The following is a 23,279-nucleotide window of genomic DNA, read 5'->3' as shown; positions in this document are numbered from 1 at the left end:
ATACTTGCAGCCTACCTTGCTGGGGTGTTGTGCTTCCTGAAATCATGTACATGCAGTGCTTTGAACTCTTGAAATGTGCAATAGGAACTCTAAATATACTGAAAACAAGCCCTTAAGTCTTAAATTTGGGATAGATTTCTCTGACCAGTCAATCTTCCTTCCTTGGCTTTGTCATGTCAAGTGAGATAGATAATAAAATTCATTAAAAAGAATAGATTCCAGCGCAATTTATTTACAAAATATATTATATATAAATGTACACATAGAGGCAGATTTCCATTCCCACATGGATGTGTTCATGTCTTCTGGATGGCTTGTATTCAGATGAGTTATTTTGTTTATTACACAAAGTTTTGGTTACAGAGATTTGGCAAATTCAGCAAGAGTTTAGTCACACATGCAGGAGGCAAAAAAGCTGACAGGGAGAGAAGAACCATGCCTCTTACAACTGCAGGTGTTCAATTCCAATTCTGAATGATATTTTGCATAAAAAGCCCTGCCTCCATGCAAAAAGGAAAAAAAAAGGCCTCTTCCCTTCCCAAAGCTGACTTTGCTTTAAAATAATGCATGCATTTGCCCTTATTTCTTTATATTCCACTTTTTCTCTCCAATTAAGACTCGTAGTGGTTTAGAACATTGTTCTCCGTGCTCTGTATCCTCACAACAATCCTATGAGGTAGGCCTGGCTGAAAGTTTGTGATGGAGCCAAGTCTCCCAACATGCTTTCATGGTAGAAGCTGGGATTCAAACTCGGGTCTCCAAGGATCCTAGTATTCAGTGCACCACATTGGTTCTCAGGATTAATGGCCATCAGGGTTTTGTTTCAGATGTTTAACTGACTACCAGAAAAGATTCACTTAACTTCCAAATCATTCTGGTTATCATAAAGGGGTAAACTTCACTATAGCTATTGGGACTTATGCTGGTCATAGCTAAATCCTATCTCAATGCAAACTAATTTTTGCTGGATTATGCCCACTTTTATGTGCAGAGAACTATGGCTAGATACAGAGACAGGGTGAATTTTTCATGGTCCATAGTGACACAAATTGCCTCATTCTTTTCTTCCAAGATACCATATGGTCTCTCTATTTTGATAGGGACGGCCAGATCCAAGTTTCATAAGCTACCAACCACTTGCAGAGACTGACTGCATCTCTCGACCGCAAACTATCCAGCATTTGACTGGGAATTCCCGCACATGCTTCCCATTGTCTCCACAACCTTGCTGATGTTCCCCATATGCCCCTATCCCGTTCAGAGGTTGAGGCAGCATGCGCGCTTCCCTTCCGTGGATGAAGAAGCAGACATGGTGTTGGAGTTTTCAGCAGAGAGTGCAACTGTGTTGTCTAGTGGGCTTTTCTGCTTCTGTTTCTGCACTTTGTTGAAAATGTCTAGAGAAAGCATGGGAAAATGTTTGGGTTTTTTTTCCAATGCATAGTCCTCACCTCCACCCAACAGATTAGGATAAACAGCATAGTTATGAACCGCACTTCTGTAGACAACCAGTTTTGAAACTCTTCCACATAGAGTTCCTATATGGCCAGTTTTCTGGTTCTGGTCCAGATTCTAGAGACGCTACCTACTTCCTTTCAAAGAAATTACCTAGCCTGGCTTCTAGGCTGGCAACTGGAGGGAGATGCGGGCAGGGCCATAGCCAGGATTTCATGTTTGGTGGGGCCCACTGCAGGATTTGTTGTTTGGGAGGGCAGGGGGGCCACCCGGTTTGGTGGCCCTGGGCTTTCAGCACTGTAAACTGCCTTGAGTTCCACAAGGTAACACTCCCTCCTCCCCACTTTGCTCTGCACACTGTGAAAGGGGAGAGAAAAAAGCAAAAAGACCCGTAGCAATGTTACTACTTGTTGAGAGTGGCAGTGAGCCAAGGGGATATATTGGGGGCCCTCCAATAGAGAGGCCATACAGTTGGAAAGGGGGGTTGAAAGGATGGGCCTGGCCCCTCTGGGCCCCACTGTAGTTATGGGCCTGGATGCAGGGGTTTACTAGGAACAGAAAGGAGGCTCAGACTACATTATCAGTAACATGGTGATGTCACTTCTGGCATATACTGGAAGTGACATCATAATGCTGAGACATCCCAGCAATGCTCTGGCATTTGCACAAAAACTCTTCTGTTAAAAAAACCTAGAGCTTTTACCCAAATACCAGAGCATCACCAGATGGCACTGATGTGCTGACATCACTTTTGGTGCATGCTAGAAGTGATGTCACCACATTGCCAGTGATGTAACCTGGGCTTCCTCCTGCTCCTGGTGGGTGAACCAGGGGCTTTTTTTGAGCAGGAACGCACAGGAATGCAGTCCTGGCTGGCTTGGCTTCAGGGGTGTGGTCTAATATGCAAATGAGTCCCTGCTGGGCTGTTTCTACAAAAAAACCCTCGATTGCACCCATAGACTAGCAAGCTGATTGACTGTGAGGAGTGGGTCTGGGGGATACCAGCTAGGGGGCTACTGAGCCACTTGTTGGGAAGGGCGGGATATAAATAAATAAATAAATAAATAAATAAATAAATAAATAAATAAATAAATAAATAAATAAATAAATAAATAAAAGCAGCCCTGGCTAGGGTTACCGAGTCCCCAGCGTTGCTGGCGACATTGCTTGTGGCTGCTCTAGGCATTTCCGGGAAAACTCTATGGTTTTCCTAGATGCTCTAGCCATTTGGGAAGGGAAAACTTTATGGTACCTATTGTATTAAAAAAACATAGAGTTTTCCCAGAAACGGCTAGAGTGGCTGCCGTGCGACACTGCTGGCGCAATGACGTCACTTCCTGGTGACATCATCGCCGCGGCAACCATATGTGGGCTGGCGGGTTGGGAACTTCCCAGGTGGGGGAACCCCTGCCCAGACCGGGGGCTTGGCAGCCCTAGCTGTCAAAAGTTGTCGAAAGCTGCAGTGGGGGGGAAGGGTTGTATCAACTCAGCTGATGAAAAAGGAAAGACTGATCCCCTTTGACCACCCAAAAAGACTAAGTTGGGAATCATGGGATGTGTATAGACAAAATCCATGTGGGGCGGAGACTGTAATAAGGAAGGGAATTAGATAAGATTGCGTGGAAAAGCTGGCTGAATCCAACCCCAAATGCCCTAATCAGGTGTTATTTACCAGGTGATGTTATTTACTTCCATGCCATGAAAGGCTTCAGATGCCAAGTTCCAAACATTAAGCTGCTAATAAAAGGGCAGGGCATTTCCTCCCAGACTTTTGGCAGCCCTAATGGCTTCCCAACTTTATTCTTTAAAAAACAGCAACACTAAGCCGCTAATCCCTGTAGATCCAGAGATAGGAGGCAAAATTCCAGGCAGCATTCTGCCCATTTAGTGAAAAACAAAGATGTTTCCTTCTCCCGTTGTTCCAGCCAATGAGGGATGTCATACAACTCTGGCTGACATCTCCCCCCACCAGGCTTTGGTACTTGCCAACTCCAGGTTGGAAAATTCCTGGAGATTTTGAAATAGAGCCTCAAGAGGTGGGGTTTGGGAATGGAAGGGACTTCAATGGGGTATAATACCGAGTTAGAACAGATAAAAGGAAGTACTTCTTCACCCAAAGGGTGATTAATATGTGGAATTCACTGCCACAGGAGGTGGCGGTGGCTGCAGGTATAGGCAGCTTCAAGAGGGGATTGGATAAACAAATGGAGCAGAGGTCCATCAGTGGCTATTAGCGTATTGTCTGGGGTAGTGATGCTCTGTATTCTTGGTGCTTGGGAGGGGCAATAGTCTGAGGGCTTCTAGTGTCCTGGCCCCACTGATGGGCCTCCTGATGGCACCTGGGTTTTTTTGGCCACTGTGTGACACAGAGTGTTGGAGTGGATGGGCCATTGACCTGATCTAACAAGGCTTCTCTTATGTTCGTACCCTCCTCCTCCAGGGGAACTGATCTCTATAGTCTGGAGATCAGCAGTAATTCCAGGAAATCTCCATGCCCCACCTAGGGGATGGCAACCCTATTTAATGAGCAAAGTATGGTGTAAGCAAATTACCAGGGAGGGGAAATGCTTGCTTTGATCCTTCCCCAACTTCTAGTGATTATTGCTAGTGGCAGACACAAAGCAAATGGTAGACAAGGTAGCAATTAACATCATTAGCAAACCATTTGCAAAGTATGCATATCAGGCAGCATAGATTTAACCCTAGATTTGGGGCCAATTGAAATATGTTAGTGTTAATCTGAAAAAACCCCTGCGGTTTCCTCTGAAGCTTTTCAGGACTTCTTCTGTGTGAGGCTCAGAAATGGACATGGTGGGCAAGCCTGACAAACCACTACTGATTGTCCTCTGTCATGTGCAGGTTTTTTTTTTAGCAGGAACTCAAGGGGACACAGTTCTGGCTGGCTTGGCATCAGGGGGTGTGGCTTAATATGCATATGAGTTCCTGCTGGGCTTTTCTGTAGGAACAATGGCAATGTCAGGGGGTGTGGCCTAATATGCAAATGAGTTCCTGCTAGACTGTTTCTACAAAAAAACCCTAGTCATGTGCAGTTGTGAGGGGAGCACTGAATGTGTTCTAGGGAGTATCTTCTTCCCATAATACATATTTTTTGTCTGACATCCAGCTTGGAGGAGCTCTACAAAGCTCAAAAGCTAGCTAGTGTTTTATGGACAAAATTCTGTACTCATGCCTGACAAGAATGCAGCCCCACAGACAAGCAAAAAATATTTTTTTTCAAGAAAGCATTCACAAATGTTTTCCTTAGGATTGCCAACTTTGGGTTTTAAAGTTCCTGGAGATTTGGGGATGCTGCCTAGGAAAAGCAAGGTTAGGAACATAAGGGATCCCCCACTGGGGGATGAAGAGGACTTGGCAACCCTATCTCTGAATCAGAGACTCAGAGTGGCTCACAATTTCCTTTATCTTCTTCCCCCACCCTTGTGAGGTGGGTGGGGCTGAGAGCTTTCTCAGAAGCTGTCCTTTCAAGGACAACTCCTGCGAGAGCTGTGGCTGACCCAAGGCCATTCCAGCAGCTGTAAGTGGAGAAGTGGGGAATCAAACCTGGTTCTCCCAGATAAGAGTCCGCACACTTAACCACTACACCAAACTGGCAGTACCACCAGTTCACATACCTTTCAAAACAGTTTCAAAAGCCAGTTCCACATTTGTAGAATCCAACGCTGAAGTTTCCACAAACAGTAGGCCGTTGTTTTCTGTGACAAAAGTTAACAATGAAACACTACCTGATCTTTACCGATGGCCCCAAAATACACGATAAGTCTGTCACGTGCCAGGTCATGGGCGCACAACCTGACTCACAGTCAGATGTACATCAGGAGAACGCACATTATTATTTATTTACAAAATTTATATTCGGCTGTTTTGTCCTTACAAAGGCCACCAAGGCAGCTAATCGTTCAGAAGAGACATGATAAAAATTACATTATAAAACCTAATAAAACCAACTCTTATCTCAAACATACATAATTAAACAACTTTAAAAGGGCTTTTAAGTGAAAAGTGAATACACACAAAGCAGCCAAAATGCACAGAGTTTGCAAGCTCACATTTCACTGGGGCTTTACTCATAGGGATGCCAATCCCCAGGTGGGGGCAGGGGATCCCCCGGTTTGGAGACCCTCCCCCCGCTTCAGGGTTGTCAGAAAGCAGGGGGAGGAGAGGGAAATGTCTGCTGGGAACTCTATTATTCCCTATGGAGATTTATTCCCATAGAAAATCATGGAGAATTGATCCACGGTTATCTGGGGCTCTGGGGGGGCTGTTTTTTGGAGTAGAGGCACCAAATTTTCAGCATAGCATCTAGTGCCTTTCCCCAAAATACCCTCCAAGTTTCAAAAATATTGGACCAGGGGGTCCAATTCTATGCACCCCAAAAGAAGGTGCCCCATCCTTCATTATTTCCTATGGAAGGAATTGAAAAGGTGTGCTGTCCCTTTAAATGTGATGGCCAGAACTCCCTTTGGAGTTCAATTATGCTTGTCACAGTCTTGATCTTGGCTCCACCCCTAATGTCTCCTGGCTCCACCCCCAAAGTCTCCTGGCTCCACCCCCAAAGTCCCCAGATATTTCTTGAATTGGACTTGGCAACCCTATTTACTCACAGGAACTGCTGTTCTTCAGGCTAACACTGGCAAACAAAAAGAGAGAGAGGTGGAGTTTTCCTCCATCCCATAAACAGGTTCCTATACAAAGACTCTGAAAACAATGCAAAACAAGTACAGAGACACACACACCCTCTTACTGTCTCCACAAAGACTTCTGAAAAGTACAGGGGCTGCTTTCTCTCTCTCTCTCTCTCTCTCACACACACACACACACACACATTCACTTAACTTTCTCTGGTTCCTCCACAATGAGATCTGAAAAATACAGGGGCTACACTTACTTGCTCTGAAATGAAAGCAAAACAAACGGAGGGGCTGAGCTCTGACAAAGCTCTGCTGCTGACCCTTCCCCATGAAGTACTTCCTGCTTCCTGCTCAACTTTAAAGGCATACACACACACACACTTTAAAACGGGACCTGTTGCAGGTTTCTAAACCTGCGGGAGTGGAGATCGAGAGGTACATGGTGGCTGTGGGGGCGCGGCTCCCCCACGTCGGCCAGCTGGCTGGGGGCCAGGGGAAGCCTGTAAAACCGGGAGATCCCCCGCTGTGACCTGGGGATGGGGAAGCCTATTTAGACCTCTCAATCACTTGATGCTCTGAGGGGGCTCTGTGAGAGAAGGTTCCTCCAGTTTCCCTCCCACCCCTGCTTTCACCAGTGGAAACAGTAGCTGGGGGAGCCAGTTCCTCCTCTCTCATGGAACCAAAGAAAAGGTGCAGAAATCCCCTTACTGGGAGTTGGGCTGCACATCCATGGCAAGGCATGTGGAAAGCATCTAGAGCAGGGGAGTCAAACATGTGGCTGGAAGGCTCCTATCAGGCCCCCGAGCAATTGGCTGTCATCTGCTTCCTTCTCCCTGTCTCTTGCTTCCTTCTGCATCACAGCTTGCTTTGCAAGGCTTGCTCGATAGCACAGAAGCTACAGAGCAAAACCTCTATTTTCTCTGTTGGCTGAGGCTTCTCCCTTGGAGAGGAAGGGGGGAAGGCAGAGCTTGTTTTTCCAGGCTCTCTCAATTGCACAGCAGAGTTACTGAGCCAAGCCTCTCTTCCTCCCCCATCCTGGTCCCCTGGGGAAAGAAGGAAGGAGCCAGAGCTTCCTTTGCCCCATTCCCTGGATCCCATGGGAGAGATACAAAGAAAGTACCTTTAAGACTAACAAGCATGTTTTAAGGTTGTTGTTTTTTAAAAAATTAAATGTGTTTGTCTGTGTCCTTTATAAAGTTTATCTCTCTGCTACATAATCTTAAATAGGCATACACATGGCCTGGCCCCGAACCAACCTGACATGGGTCTAGCCCTCGTAACAAATGAGTTTGACACCCCTGATCTGGAGTGTTTTTGTCCCTGAGTTTTTAAGGCAAAACAAAACACAAGAGGCTTTAAAGGGAAGGAGGAGGTCCTAAAGACATGTTAAGGAACAAATAGTGCTAGAAGGAGCTTTCCTAAGAGGACCTACCTAAGAAATTAAGGCACATCAATTTCATTTTATGTGTTGTTTACCCCAACTTGGATGCTATTGAGAAGCTTTTTGTTGTTCAGTCGCACAGTCAAGTCCAACTCTTTGCAAACCCATGCTAGTTTCCCCTAAATCCTCAAATCATTATGGTGCTTTTGTGGATCTTTCTGCAACCTATTTTCCTATGATATTTTGGGACAGATCACAGCCATGTGAACGGTAAAGTCTGGATCTTCCCAATCGTGCCCCTATTGGTGCCATTTCCCCTGCTCCAGTCCCTCTGTGGCAGCTCCCCACCCACACCACCAGAGATGCCAAATGACATATGGTTTTCGTGTCATAACGGTTTCTCCACATTCCTATTCTTTTTAAAAGTAAGTTTCCAATCCTCTTTATTGCAGAAAGATGCATTTTTTCCCCTTATATCTCTTTGAAGATGAAGGAACAAATTGTTGCAGGAGGAAAATAATCTTTAAAAATTGTACAATCCCCTAAGTGTTTTGTGTGCAGCTTCATCAGGAGAAATGTTTCAGATTCTTTTTTGTTCCGTTCCCATAGATACACTTAAACAGAGTGGATGATACTGAGGACTGATGATACTAGACAGTACTCTACATGAACAGAATTGGTGTCCCAGAATCCTAACCTTATTGGATATGTCAAGGCGGGTGGACATGTTAGTCTGAAGCAGTAGAACAAAGTTAAGAGTCCAGTGGCACCTTTAAGGCTAACAAAGTTTTATTCAAGATGTGAGCTTTTGTGTCTGAGTTTGTTTTGGGGATATAGCCACCATGTGGAGCTGCAGCAAGAAAAGTGAGGGAAAACCCACCATCTGGAAACCCCATGGCTGCTGTGTTGTATCGGAAGTCCCCAAGGAAATGTGGAAAACGCACATGTTTACCTTGTGAGGTAAACATCTATATGCACAAGAGGGGGGCCTATGAGGACCAAGGAACTCCCATCTTTCTCTCATCCTCATCACCTCTGGTTCCTCCTCATATCCAGCTTGCCTCCCTCCCAAGCCCTTTCATTCTTCAGCTTGTGTCTCCCGCACCCCATCCACCATACCACTGTGGCTTATCTCTCCTGCCTGTCTGAGGTTCTCTACCTCCTCCTCCTCGTTTCCAGACCACTCTTTTCCCCAAGTGTGAAGAGGGTCCCCCCCAGGTTTACAGAAACCTGGTTCCATTTTGCAGATTTGTCCATCTCCACAGCCTTTGGCTATCAGATATATATCAGAATTGGTGGAAGCAGAGCCAAAAGGGGGAATAGGGGTGGGGAGGGGGTAAGCAGTTTCCCTCCCTCATAAGCCTTGTGGGTTTTCCCACTGCAACAATTTGTTTCTTCACCTTCAAAGAGATATAAGGAAAAAAAATAAATCTTTCTGAGGGAGGGAAACTGCTCCCCCCCCCCGCCCTGCTCCAATTCCCGCTTTTGGCGCCGCTTCTACCAGTTCTTCCTAATGCTGATCACTGCAACCACGGCATTTTGGTTGCTATGGTTACTCAGCATGTCGCACGAATTCCATGTTATTGTTGTTTGTGTGTGTGAGAGCCGTCTACATGTGCTTAAGAAAAAAAGTTCTTCAGAGGCAGACAGAAGGAGGGAAATCTTGACAACTTTCTTGTGAAAGCAGCCAAAGATTCATACCCTGAACCACAAATAGAAAGATGTGAGGGAGTAAATCCTTTGAAGAGCTGTTCTCTGAAACACAGAACTTCCTGAAGGCCTGCCCCTACCTGCATACATTTTGGCCTCCTCCGTTGGAACCTCTCGAGCTTGGGCCAGGTCTGTCTTGTTGCCGACCAACATCACAACTATGGTGGCTTCAGCATGGTCATAGAGCTCCTTCAGCCAGCGCTCCACCACATCGTACGACTGGTGCTTGGTGATATCAAAAACCAAGAGGGCACCCACTGCTCCCCTGTAGTAACTGAGATGACAGACACGGGGGAGAGAAGGAACAGGATTAAGAGAATGATGTGAGGAGAACTAGAAGTCAACAGGGATGTGGAAAGAGAACAGAGAAAATTGTCTTCTAGTGCTCCAACACCTTGGGAGGTTCCATCCTCACATCTTCATCTTTGGTTGGCTCCTCCATCTTCACCCACCTCCATCCCACCATATCTTCTATCTCTGTTCCTCCTGTGGATAAAAACCAAACTAAGCCTGAAAACTTCTCCCCAAAGATACCCTGTTGGTTCCCTTACAAGAAAAGCATGGCCCAGGGAACCCTGGCTTTCCTTGGAGGCAAAAGATTGGTAATAGTGGACATGTATCCTTGAAAAATGGCCTTCCCAGCACTACCAATATTCTTTCCCTTGCCAGGCATTTTTGCATGTGTGATCTGGGACTAGGTTTGCCAATCCCCAGGTACCAGCAGGGGTTCCTCCGCTTTCCCAGTCTCCTTCCCACCCCCAGTCAGTTGGCTGGCGGGGGGAAGCCCCGCCCCCAAAGCCACCATGTAATTTTTTTCCCCCTCCGGAGGCTCCAGTCTCCAATTGGAAAGGCTTCCTGGGATGGGGTGTCTGTGTTACTTGGAAGAAGGTGGCTGCAACTCGTGAGTAGAGAGGTCAAGCCCTCACTTCAGATTCGCCAGAAAACGGGGTGGTGGGGAGGGGAGGAACGTCTGCTGAGCACTTCATTATTCCCTATGTGGAGATTGATTCTCATAGGGTATAATGGGGAATTGATCTGGAGGTTTCGGGGGCTCTGGGGGAACTGTTTTTTGAGATAGAGGCACCAAATTTCCAGTATAGTATCTAGTGCCTCTCCCCAAAGTACCCCCCAAGTTTCAAATTGACTGGACCAGGGGGTCCAATTCTATGAGCCCCAAAAGAAGGTGCCCCTATCCTTCATTATTTCCTATGGAAGGAATGCATCTAAAAAGGTGTGCTGTCCCTTTAAATGTGATGGCCAGAACTCCCTTGGAGTTCAATTATGCTTGTCACACCCTTGCTCCTGGCTCTGCCCCCAATGTCTCCTGGCTCCACCCCCAAAGTCTCCTGGCTCCACCTCCAAAGTCCCCGGATATTTCTTGAATTGGACTTGGCAACCCTCTCTGGGACACCTTTTTAATTTATTCTTCATGATACCGAGAACTGATAATACTAACCAGCACTCGATTTGAACAGAATTGGTGTCCTAAAATGTATTCCAGAGTCCTTTCTTGAAATACCTTGTTGGATATGTCAGGGCAGGCAGCCGTGTTGGTCTGAAGCAATAGAACAAAGTAAGAGTCCAGAGGCACCTTGAAGACCAACAAGGTTTTATTCAAGATGTGAGCTTTCAGGTTCAAGCACACTTACTGGAGACATGTAGTTCACTCCTTTTTAAAAGAGATTAGGATAAGCAATAGAGTAATTAGGGCTGCCAAACTCCCACTGGGGGCGGGGGTCCCCCAGTTTGGGGCCCCATAACCTGCTGACATGGAACGGGCCACCAGGGGGATCTTCATCCCCAAAAAGCTCCGTTGTTGTGAGACATGACAGGCATGATGACATCACCTGGAAGTGACATCATCACACGGAGCACGGTGCGTGGGGGTACGCTCTAGGATTCAGGTAAAAACTCTATGGTACCCCCCTGCCCCAAGAGGCTTAATTCTCTAGGTCCATGTCTTATTGTTGAGAAGCAAGCAACCTAGAATTCTACTACATCTCAAGATTGGAATAAACTTTATTGTCTATTAGAACGGTTCAAGCCCTCTGCAGGAAAGCATTGCAAGCATTGAGAGCACAAAACACACTTCTTTAAAGCTTTGGACTGATTTCAAATATCATAGAAAAGTCGTTTGTATGAACTTTGTTATAATTTACTTGAAATTACATATTGTTATTGTCATTGTTGTCTCCTAGTTATTCTATCACAGCTTTTGTTTGCTTTTACCCTCTTCTGTGGCTGTCTTGTGGCTAAAATTCCAGGTGGGGCCTGGAGATCTCCTGGAATTACAACCAGTCTCCAGAATACAGAAATCAGTTCCCATAAGAAAATAGCTGCTTTTGATGGAGGACCCTGTGAAATTATACACTCCTGAGGTCCTCCCCTCCACAGACCTCACCCTCAGGATCCAACTCAGATCTCCAGGAATTTCCCAAGCCATCGTTGGCAACCCAGCTTCCTGGATGGGATGGCAGACTACATACCTGCCTGTCTGGACACCAAGACTGCTGCCTGCCTGGTCAGCATGAACTGCAACGACTGTCTGCAAGGGGGAGGAAGAAACCAGCCACCCAAGTAGCAGGCAGAGCAAGTCCAGCAGGTAGAGATTCCAGCAGTGTGTTGACAAAGATGTCCCGTCCCTTTAATGGAGGTTAACTATATGGAAATAAGCAGTTCAAGCTTTTCATGGCAGGGAGGTAAATAGCATCTTTTAAAGCCTTCTACTAAAAGGGCAGGCCATTTTTTTTCCTCCAGGCTGCTGGTCATCCTGCAGTCAGAAGGTCTAGGAGAGAATGAGAGAATCTGTGTATGGGGGGGTTGAGTTATCTATGATATGGGTACACTCAGAGCTTTTTTTGTAGCAGGAACTCCTTTGCAAATTAGGTCACACACACACACACACACACACACACACCCCGATTTAGCCAATCCTCCAAGAGCTTACAGGGCTCATAGCACAGGGCCTACTGTAAGCTCCAGGAGGATTGGCTACATCAGGAATGTGGCCTAATATGTAAAGGAGTTCCTGCTACAAAAAAGCCCTGGATACACTGATTCTCCTTTGAAACAGAAACTTTCAGCCACAGCTCTCCAAGGTCTCAGGCAGAGGTCTTTCTCATCACCTCTTGATTGGTCCTTTCAACTGGAGATCCTGGGGGTTGAACCTGGGACCTTCTGCAGGCAAAGCTGAGACTCCTGCACTGAGCCACAGTCCCTCCCTATTACAAACCAGCATGATTTAGTATTTTAAAAATACAGTAAGTCAATATCATTCTTTCCATATTGCAGGCAGAAGGGCTGAGGAAGAGAGACAGTGACTTACCAGAGATCAGCTAGTAACTCTGTGGCAGCAGCACATTTTGTTTATTTTATTTACATTATGTATAGTCCACCTTTCTCACTGGGACTCAGGGCTTTTTTTGAGCAGCGGAGCACAGGAATGCAGTTCTGGCTGGCTTGGTGACAGGGGGTGTGGCCTAATCTGCAAATGAGTTCCTGCTGGACTTTTTCTACAAAAAAAAAACCCTGCTGGGACTCAAGGCAGATTATACAGAGGGAGTCAATACAATCAACAAGATGGGACATTCAGTAGACAAATGAAAAGGTTTTGGGTTGTAGAACCAATCAGAAATATTAAAACAGAACTGAAGCCGGTAACATGATGCATTAAGTGATGCAAAAATTACACAGCAGGGTCCAACCCACAACAAACTACGCACTGTAGGACCACAGTACCCAAAAATTAATCAAAGTAACTTTGTGAAGCCTTTTGTACAGTGCTACTCGACTGCCTGTGTAGAAAAGTCTTCTTGAATAATTCAGCTTTGCATAGTTTATGGAAAGCCAAGCACTTCCTGGTTTACTGCTGAATTTTTCCCTGCAGCTCCCATAACAACAGATTATGTTTAGGCTTACGCAGAGGTGATGGCGCGGTAACGCTCCAGCCCGGCCGTGTCCCAGATCTGTGCTTTCACCAAGGCGTCTCCCACCATAATGGTGCGGGTAGAGAACTCAACCCCGATTGTGGTTCGACTGTCATGGTTGAACTCATTGCGAGTGAAACGGGAAAGGAGGTTGGTCTTCCCAACTCCAGACTCTCCAATCAAGACCACTGGGAAGAAGATTCAAAACAAGGCTGTCGCATTCAACACGCTCATTTTAAGATTTTCAAACAGAGATGTTTTTTCTATTCATTTTGAAAGTGGCAAATAATTAACAAGACATTATTCAAAACAGTGAACAATAAAATAACATTCCATGTCAATAAAGAAATGATAAACAGAATGGACATAATATTAAGATGCAAAACACATGCACAGATAGAATTCACAAAAAGTGCCTATATGTAGCAGCCTAGATAGCCCACACTAGTGAGGAAGCTTGGAAGCAAAGCAGCTTTGACCCTGGTTACTACCTGAATGAGAAGACCGTGGTTACTACACAGAGGTAGGCCATGGCAAACCACCTCTGTCCATCTCTTGTCTTGAAAACCCCATGGTCCTTGGGGCGCCATAAGTCAGTTACTACTTGCAATTTGATGGCACACAGTTATGCAACACAAAACATACATATGTTAATATATGCATATTCATCTACTCTCTTTCTGCCTTTGGGAATGCCAGCCTCCAGGTGGGACCAGGGGATCCCCCAGAATTACAGCTCATATCCAGACTACAGAGATCAGTCCCCTTGGAGAAAATGGATGCTTTGGAGGGTGGACTCTATGGCGTTGTACCTCACTGAGATCCCTGTCCTCCCCAGGCTGCATCCCTAAATCTCTATGGTACCATAGAGTTTTCCTCCCAAATTGCTAGAGTGTCCAGGAAAACCATAGTTTTCCCGGAAGCTCCTACGTGTGCACGAAAAAGTCTCCCGCCAGAGGGCGCGTGGGAGGCAAGCTTACTGCACTGTTGTATTTTTACTTATTTATTTTAGGGAATGTGCAAGTCTCCTGGTTCCACCCCCAAAGTCCCCAGATATTTTCTGAGTTAGACTTGGCAACCCTACGTTACATGCATGTCCCTATTTCCTTTTCTGAAAAGGTAGCAGGTTTCCAAGGCCAACACTTTGCACCCTGTAAAATTTGTGTGCAACCGAGAACACTCTGCCCACCAAGGGGTTCCTCAGCAGAAGAATCAGTTTGGAACCTCCATGCTCAGAGGCAGTCAACCTCTGAATCTCAGTGCCAGGAAGCATCATCAGGGGAAGGCCTCTATTCCTTGTTGTCAGCCCTCCAGAGGAACTGGTTGGCCTCTGTGTGAGACAGGAGGCTGGACTGTTCTTAGGGAAAGGGAGTCCCTGCAGTTTGAGCGCCAGGAAATAAATGCTTTGGAGGAGACCAACTTGTGCATCTGGTTAATCTAAGGTTCGTCTCTGGCCCTCCTTTAAAAACTTCAAGGATTATGGAGTCCATCCCACCCTACCAGGATGTTCTTAGCTGCCAGGGGCTTTCCAGAACAGTGGCTCACAGGAAACTTTCCTGGTAAGCTGAGGGCCAGTCTGCCCCATAGGGTTGCTAGCCTCCAGGTGGGGCCTGGAGATCTCCTACTTTTACAACTGATGCTGGCAGAGATCATTTCCCTGGAGAAAATGGCATTGTACCATGCTGAGGCCCAGGGCTTTTTTCTGAGCAGGAACGCAGTTTCGGCTGGCTTGGTGTCAGGGGGTGTGGCCTAATATGCAAGTGAGTTCTTGCTGGGCTTTTTTTTTTTTACAGAAAAGCCCTGTGTGAAACAATGGTGATGTCAGAGGGTGCGGCCTAATATGCAAATAAGTTATGGCTGGGCTTTTTCTATAAAAAAAAGCCCTGCTGAGCCTGAGACCCTTCCCCTCCTCAAACCTTGCCCTCTCCCAGATTCACCCCCAAAGTCTCCAGGTATTTTCCAACACAGGCCTGGCAACTCTACTCCACTACCCTCCCTTATCCCCCCCTTTTGTTACTGTACACCCTTCCTGGTTTTTTTTTCTTTGGCCTTGCATTTCCCCATGTCTGCAACCAGAACCGCCAGACTGCCAGCTCTTCCTTCCCCATTACCAAGTTCTCCTAATCCATTTATTCATAGCAGTGATTTCACACCCTAAACGCTTCACAGCAATTAACATGGCACTCCCCCTGCCCCACCCCAAATTGCTACAAGAAGGAAAAACACAACAAGCCACAAGTCACTAAAAAGGCAACAATGTCCTTTGGCAAGTGGCTAAGAAAGACAAATCCTGGCCAGATATGTTGGGCGGCCCTTGAAGCCTGCTAGGAAGCCCCAATTAGTTTACTATCCTACTAGGCAAAACAGAACATAAGAGAAGCCATGTTGAATCAGGTCAATGGCCCATTCAGTCCAACATTCTGTCACACTGTGGCCAAAACCCAGGTGCCATCAGGAGGTCCACCAGTGGGGCCAGGACACTAGAAGCCCTCCCACTATTTTAAGAACATAAGAGAAGCCATGTTGGATCAGGCCAATGGCCCATCCAGTCCAACACTCTGTGTCACACAGTGGCCAAAAAAAATTATACACACACACACATATACACACTGTGGCTAATAGCCACTGATGGACCTCTGCTTCATATTTTTATCTAACCCCCTCTTGAAGCTGGCTATGCTTGTAGCTGCCACCACCTCCTGTGGCAGTGAATTCCACATGTTAATCACCCTTTGGGTGAAGAAGTACTTCCTTTTATCCGTTTTAACCCAACTGCTCAGCAATTTCATCGAATGCCCACGAGTTCTTGTATTGTGAGAAAGGGAGAAAAGTACTTCTTTCTCTACTTTCTCCATCCCATGCATTATCTTGTAAACCTCTATCATGTCACCCTGCAGTCGACGTTTCTCCAAGCTAAAGAGCCCCAAGCGTTTTAACCTTTCTTCATAGGGAAAGTGTTCCAAGCACCAAGAATACAGAGCATCACTTGCCCCAGACTAGGGTTGCCAATCCCGGGGGGGGGGGGTAGAGGATCCCCTGGTTTGGAGGCCCTCCCCCGGCTTCAGGGTCATCAAAAAGTGGGGGGATGGGGAGGGAAATGTCTGCTGGGCACTCCATTATTCCCTATGAAGACCGATTCCCATAGGAAATAATGGAGAATTGATCCACGGGTATCTGGGGGCCTGTTTTTTTTGAGGTATAGGCACCAAATTTGCAGCATAGAGTCCAGTGCCTCTCCCCAAAATACCCCCCCCCCCCACGTTTCAAAAAGATTGAACCAGGAGGTTCAATTCTATGAGCCCTCAAAGAAGGTGCCCCTATCCTTTATTATTTCTAATGGAGGGGGGGCATTTAAAAGGTGTTTGGTCCTTTTAAATGTGATGGCCAGAACTTCCTTTGGAGTTCAGTTATGCTTGTCACAACCTCCTCCTGGCTCCACCCCAATGTCTCCTGGCTCCAACCCCAAAGTCCCCAGGTATTTCTTGAATTAGACTTGGCAACCCTACCCCAGACAGAGAGTTCCATCAATACACTATTGCTAATAGCCACCCATGGACCTCTGCTCCATATATTTATCCATTCCCCTCTTGAAGCATTTATATAGCATTGTTGAGTATTCCAAGCAGTATATAGTACTACAGATAGAATGGCCAACCTCCAAGCAGGGTGTGGAGATCTTCCGCTATTACCATTGATCTCTAGATGAGAGTGTGTGTTACACTCACACTCACAGACACACACCCTCCTTCCAAAGCCAACACAAGAAAGACTGATTAAATGAATGCAGCTTGTAGCAAGCAGAGAATCACCCACACCACTGAGTAAAGAAGGGCTTGGCCAGGAAACCCTTCAGAACAGGATTTTGGGGGATATTTAGACTCCTGGGTGGGGGGAGAAAAACTTCATGTGAAGAGATGCAGCCACCCCACGTTCCTTTCCAGAAATCTATCAAAATTGCCGGTCCTTGAAAGTATCTGCCCACCCCTGTTGTCTCTCTAAGAATCACTATGCTAGTCAGGCGGCCAGGTTTGGAAGGGGGTCGCACAAAGACACCCTGGGCAGCCTTCCAGGTTGGAGGAGTTGAGCAATTCTGCCTCTGATCCAAAGAGAACGGATATACAGATGTGGTAGAATGACCTGCTTCTAGCACAATGCCATAGACTAGAGCAGGGGTGGCCAAACTGTGGCTCGGGAGCCAGAAGAGACTCTTTCACACATATTGTGTGACTCTTGAAGCTCCAACTGCACCATTGGCCAGCTTGGAGAAGGTATTTTTCTCTTTAAATCATTCTCCAAGTCAAGCCAGCAAGAGGCTTGGAGAATGGTTTTAAAGTTAAAGTTGTTTTCTTTCCACCCCCACCTCCCCATCTGTTTTCCTTCCTTCCTTCCCTCCCTCCCTCCCCTGTCTCTGTCTGTCTGCCAGCTCTCAAACATCTGATGTTCATGTCTTGTAGCTCTCAAACATCTGACATTTATTCTATGTGGCTCTTACAGTAAGCAAACTTGCCATCCCCGGACTAGAGTCTACCTTCCAGAGTGTCCATTATCTCCAGGGAACCTGATCTCTGTAGTCTGGAGAGGAGCTGTAACACCAGGGGATCCCCTAGTCCCACCTGGAGGCTGGCATCCTGAGGTGGAGACCGGGGAGGCTGGGGTTTGGGGATGGACCTCAGCAGGATATAATGCCATAGAATTCACCCTCCAAAGCAGCTGCTTTCTCTGAGGGAACAGCTCGGTTTGGAGATCAGTTGTGATAGCGGGAGATCTCTACGTGCCACCTGGAGATTGTAACCCTGCTTTGCATGTTGCTAGCATCTACTAGGGGGAGGCCTGGCTTAACCTTCTTCCGGTTCAAATGGGTTGTTTGCTTCCCTCCATTCCTCCCTCTCAGCCAAACTAACATTTTGCCATTTCCTTGTCTGTTGTTTCCATCTCTTTGTATAGCCTCACCTCCAGTCCTGGCTGGCTAAGACTCACATTAGGCTAGGGTTGCCAAGTCTGACTCAAGAAATACCTGGGGACTTTGGGGGTGGAGCCAGGAGACTTTGGGGGTGGAGCCAGGAGACAATGGGGTAGCAAGCACAACTGAACTCTGAAAGGAGTTCTGGCCATCACACTTAAAGGGACCACATTCCTTTAAAATGCCTTCTCTGCATTTAGAATAATGAAGGATAGGAGCACCTTCTTTTGGGGCTATAGAACTGGACCTCCCAGTCCAATCTTTTTGAAACTTGGAGGTTATTTTGGGGAGGGGCATTGGATGCTATGCTGAAAATGTGGTGCTCCTATCTCAAAAAACAGCCTCCCAGAGCCCCAGATGCCCACGGATCAATTTTCCATTATACTCTATGGGAATCGATCTCCATAGGGAATAATGGAGTGCCCAGCAGACAATTCCCTCTCCCCACCCCCGCTTTCTGATAACTCTGAAGTGGGGGGAGGGCCTCCAAACCGGGGAATCTCCTGCCCCCACCTGGGGATTGGCAACCCTACATTACGCTCTTCCTAACCCTTAACTACATGCACTACTAAGGGACAGGGTGAACATTCCCGGAACAGGCGGGCGCCCTTTTCTCTGGAGCCAGTTTGGTGTAGTGGTTAAGTGTGCGGACTCTTATCTGGGAGAACTGGGTTTGATTCCCCACTCCTCCACTTTCAGCTGCTGGAATGGCCTTGGGTCAGCCATAGCTCTTGCAGGGCTGTCCTTGAAAGGGGGGCAGCTTCTGTGAGAGCTCTCTCAGCCCCACCCACTTCACAGGGTGTCTGTTGTGAGGGAGGAAAATAAAGGAGATTGTGAGCTGCTCTGAGAGAAGGGTATCTACAGTATTCTTTTCTACGGATGGTAGCTGTTTAGCTTCCAGATATCTTCTTTCTCTGGCACTTGCAATATTTCGGTAGGAGACTGACTCACCAATTCGACACGCTGGAATCTCCGTGTTGGATGTCAACCCCTGCTCGGATTACTGCTAATCCATATCAGGAAGATCAGTACCAGAAAGGTGTTGTATGTGAAAGGCAAGCTGAATGAAACTGTCAAGTTTCTAGCTCTCTGCCAACTCCCACTTAAACTGCACGTTGAGCTAAAAAGCAAACATCACACTGGGGAAGTGGTTTGTTTAGAATCCGGAACAAACTGTGCTGGAAAGCGTCTGTCATGTCACAGCTGGTTTATGGCATCCCTGCAGGGTTGTCAAGGCAAGAGACAAACAGAGATGGTTTGCCGTTGCCTGTCTCTGTGTGGCAACCCTGGACTTCCTTGGAGGCCTCCCATCCAAATACTAACCAGAACCAGCCCTAGCGAGCTTCTGAGTTCTGATGAGATTGGGCTAGCCTGGGCCAGGAAAAAAAAATACTCTGACCTTAATTGGTGACTGACCAATTAGAATAATAGCAAGGATTAGTATGATTCGTGAAAGACCTGTGTTCAGATCCTCTCTCCAGTATGGATTCAGTGGCAGTTTGCAGGCAAATCCCTCTCCCTGTCTATCTTAGGCTACAGAATGGGAGTGAAGAGTCAGGTGAAGGTGAAGGTAAAGGCATGCCATTTCCCCCCATATCTTTAGAGATAGATGACAAATTTCAGATCGTTATAAAAATATGTCACCATTAAGCAGCCTTTCCAATTATGACAAAAAAAGATTACCATTTGGAGCAGTGGGCTCTGAGGCCAGTTCTTTTTTGTTCTGTCATGTTTGTGAATCCTAACTGATATGCAGGTGATCTCTTGCAGAGTTTAGCTTGCTTCTGTTGAATGCACAGAAGAGCTCGGCCAAGTCGCTCTGGTCTCACTTAGCAAAAGGGCTGTGCCAAGGCTTCCCGCTGAAGCTGTCGAGGTGTCAAGTAGTTGCAAGCTACTCTACTCCAATTTAGCAATCCAACAAAGCTTATTTTTAATGCACGCTTTAGCAGGGGTGTCGAACTCATTTGTTATGAGGGCCGGATCTGACATAAATGAGACCTTGAGGGGCCGAGCCATGTTGGGTTGGGCTAAGCCATGTCAGGTCAGGCCATGGATGTACCTATTCAAGATTAAGTAGCAGAGATATAAATGTTATAAAGAACCCAGACAATCACAAATATATCACAAACATGCTTAAAACGTTAGCACTTTCTTTGTATTTCTCCTACAGGATCCAGGGAATTGGACAAAGGAAGCTTTGGTTCTTTCCTTCCTTCCCCAAGGGCCTGGGTGGGGAGGACCCTCAGCCAATGGAGAAAACAGAGGTTTTGTTCTGTAGCTCCTGAGCAATCGAGCAAGCCTTGCAAAGCAAGCTGTTATGCAGAAGGTAGCAAGAGAGAGAGGGAGAAGGAAGCACATGACAGCCAGTTGCTCGAGGGGGGGGGAGGGCTAATAAGAGCCCTCTGGGGGCCTGATTCGGCCCCAGAACTGCATGTTTGACACCCCTGCTTTACAGCAACCACGATGAAACAGGCAAGGTAGGAAAAAAGTTAACACTAAAAACCAAATAGGGAGGAAGATGGGCAACTGCCCCATTAGGATCAGATTTAAGAAAGCAACCCATTTGATCCTTATACTCTGTATCAATATAGCCAATAAATAACTGCATTAAATCTGCATACATGTCTATATCAGGGGTAGTCAAACATGCTTAATATAAGAGCCACATAGTATAAGTGTCAGATGTTTGAGAGCTGAAAGACATTAATGTAAGATGTTTGAGAGAAGGAAGGAAGGAAGGAAGGAAGGAAGGAAGGAAGGAAGGAAGGAAGGAAGGAAGGAAGGAAGGAAGGAAGGAAGGAAGGAAGGAAGGAAGGAAGGAAATATGGGGAGGGGAAAGAGAGGTGGAAAGAAAGCAACTTTAAACACATTTTCCAAGTCACTTGGAAGTCACCATTTTTCAAGTGGCTTGGAGAAGTGATTTAAAGAGACCAATGCCTCTTCCAAGCCAGCTGATGGGGTGAGGGGGTGGGGGTTTCAAGAGCCACACAATATGTTTGAAAGAGCCACATGTGGCTCCTGAGCCACAGTTTGGCCACCCCTGGTCTATATGAATAAAAGAAAGAATACTGAAGAAAATAGTCTTTGTTTTTTTGTATGTTGAGGATACAAGATCATGTCAAAGCAGACATTTTTATAGGAGAGATATTCCCAAGTGAAGTAGAGATGGAGGGATGCCCAGTCTTAGGCAATGCCCACACGTGGCACAGCAGGTACTACCTTAGAAGAGGCATTCCCTCAGAGGGAATGTTTCCTCAGTGGGAATGCTTCTTCTTAGATTATGCCAGTGCATTACAGCAGAAGAGGCATTCTATCCTGTGCAAGTCCGAAAGGGAAATACATCTTCTAAAATAGTGCCTGTGTCACTCTTATTTTTTGCAAATTCTTTTATTAAAATAGGGGGGAAATCTCCCTGATTAACCATAAGCATTTTTAGTGAACCAAAAACTTTATTAATCTAACTGATCAGTCACAGAAACCTTATTGGCCTAGTTCTGACATCAGTGAGTTAATTCTTCATGATTTATGATCCATCAATTAAAACCCTTTTAAACAACTCAAAACTTGCCATCAGTCTAATGGGTGGCAGCAGAACTTTTTAAGTGTGTGCATCATCTTGACATAAGAATGTATGAAAACCACAGGCGTCTGGCACTATCTTAGAAGAGGCAATTTTCCTCACCTGGAGGGAATGCCACTTCTGAGATGATGGCCTTCATGAGACATGCACACATCCCTCTAAAAGAAGATAGGAAGCCTTTTTTCATCAGCAGAACCAGTCAATTCTTACAAAAGATTATGCTCAATCGACAATAACATTTTAAAGCTCTCACAACTCCAAGAATCTTTTGGGAAACTCAGGAGCATAGATAAATGCTAGGTGTTCTTTTCCCCTACGGGTCTGAGAGGCAACACTTTTCCAAGAGCACAGAGGATGCCTCTGCAGAAAGAGAACCCAAAACCGACACTCACCCTTAAAAACAAAGTTATAATCCTCCTCTGACGCACCCATGGCTCCCTGCCTTGGTGGGCTGGCTGCCACTGGGGGATCCTTCCTCGGTTTCCTTCCTTAGCTGCCAAGCATCAATCCAACAAACCAGGAAGTGGTGGGGGGGGGGGGGAGGAAACAGCAGCCTGTACTTCTTTTCCCCTTGCAGAGACGCAAAAAAGCCACTTAAGCTGGTAGACAGACTGCTTGAGTACCTGGACAAAGAGGAAAAGGAGCAAAGTTTATCTGCTCAAAGGCAAAGCGATTGTTTGGAATGAGGGCGGATGGACTGGGCGGGGGAGGCAATACCATCAAGGTGGCAGGAGAGACAGAGAGGGAGAAAAAATGAAGCACCGGTAGGGCAGGTTAAAGGTGCAGCGCTCCCTGAGTCAATGAGGTGTTGCTTTCTCCCGTTGCACTGGTTGAACAAGTAAGGGCTGGACCCAACCCCTCCCCTGCTGCGGCTCACCTGGGAGTGTCACATGAACCAGCTCCGCTTCTCACCCACTCCACCTGGGGCTTGACGTAAGGTCAGAGGAAGGTGGACCCAGGGAAGCTGCCAGTCAACCAGGTGCTGGGGGCTGATCTTGAAGAAATTGGCAGAGGTCACTGCAGACCTCCGTATTTAGTCCTTGGTCCCTGTCAAAGCAATGACTCAGTCCCCCCCCCCCTTTGCCTTAGGACAGGGGTGGCCAAACTGTGGCTTGAAAGCCACGGGTGGCTCTTTTACTCATATTGTGTGGCTCTCAAAGCCCCCACTGCCCCGTCAGCCAGCTTGGAGAAGGTATTTCTCTCTTTAAAACATTTAGCCAAGCTAAGCCAGCCAGCAGCTTGGAGAATGCACTGAAAGTTAAAGTTGCTTTCTTTCCACCTCTCCCCCCATCTATTTGCTTTCTTTTCACCTTTCCTTCTTTCCTGTCTTGCAGCTCTCAAACATCTGATGTTTATTCTATGTGGCTCTTATGTTAAATTGGGCCACCCCTGACTTAGGAGAATGTTTTTAGCAAGTGTTGGCACCTGCTACGGTTCTCCTTCCTCCTCAGGATCTGCAGAGGTTATATCTTTGAGTGGGGTAATAGACAAGTCTTTGTCTGTCGCAGGCCTCCTTGTCTGTGTGTGCGCATGGGCACTAAGGCCCCATGCAGGGCATAGCCTGCCCTTTTAAACACGGCAACTGCTGGAAAAGAATATTTTAATGGCTGTTGGGTTGGCA

General features: G+C 46.6%; 1 protein-coding gene across 1 annotated transcript; it reads right to left on the bottom strand.

Annotated features, from left to right (window-relative positions):
• Positions 1–212: 212 nt before the first annotated feature.
• RAB25 (RAB25, member RAS oncogene family) lies at positions 213–22,568 on the bottom strand. Its single transcript, XM_060253843.1, has 5 exons — positions 22,051–22,568; positions 13,111–13,306; positions 9,273–9,466; positions 5,085–5,165; positions 213–1,394 (listed from the first exon to the last, which is right to left on the bottom strand). Exons 1-5 carry the CDS (start codon positions 22,088–22,090, stop codon positions 1,258–1,260), a joined length of 648 nt encoding a protein of 215 aa, XP_060109826.1. The 5' UTR covers positions 22,091–22,568; the 3' UTR covers positions 213–1,257.
• Positions 22,569–23,279: the final 711 nt, after the last annotated feature.

The sequence above is a fragment of the Heteronotia binoei genome, chromosome 1, assembly GCF_032191835.1.
Source record: "Heteronotia binoei isolate CCM8104 ecotype False Entrance Well chromosome 1, APGP_CSIRO_Hbin_v1, whole genome shotgun sequence".
In the NCBI taxonomy this organism is placed as follows: domain Eukaryota; kingdom Metazoa; phylum Chordata; class Lepidosauria; order Squamata; family Gekkonidae; genus Heteronotia; species Heteronotia binoei.
This window is presented reverse-complemented; position numbering and strand designations above follow the sequence as displayed.

Coding starts and splice junctions, on each gene's coding strand:
- RAB25 (XM_060253843.1), bottom strand. CDS start 22,090: ATGGGTGCGTCAGAGGAGGATTATAACTTTGTTTTTAAGG. Junction 13,307..22,050: donor TTATAACTTTGTTTTTAAGG/GTGAGTGTCGGT, acceptor TCTTCTTCCCAG/TGGTCTTGATTGGAGAGTCT. Junction 9,467..13,110: donor TACCGCGCCATCACCTCTGC/GTAAGCCTAAAC, acceptor CTGTCATCTCAG/TTACTACAGGGGAGCAGTGG.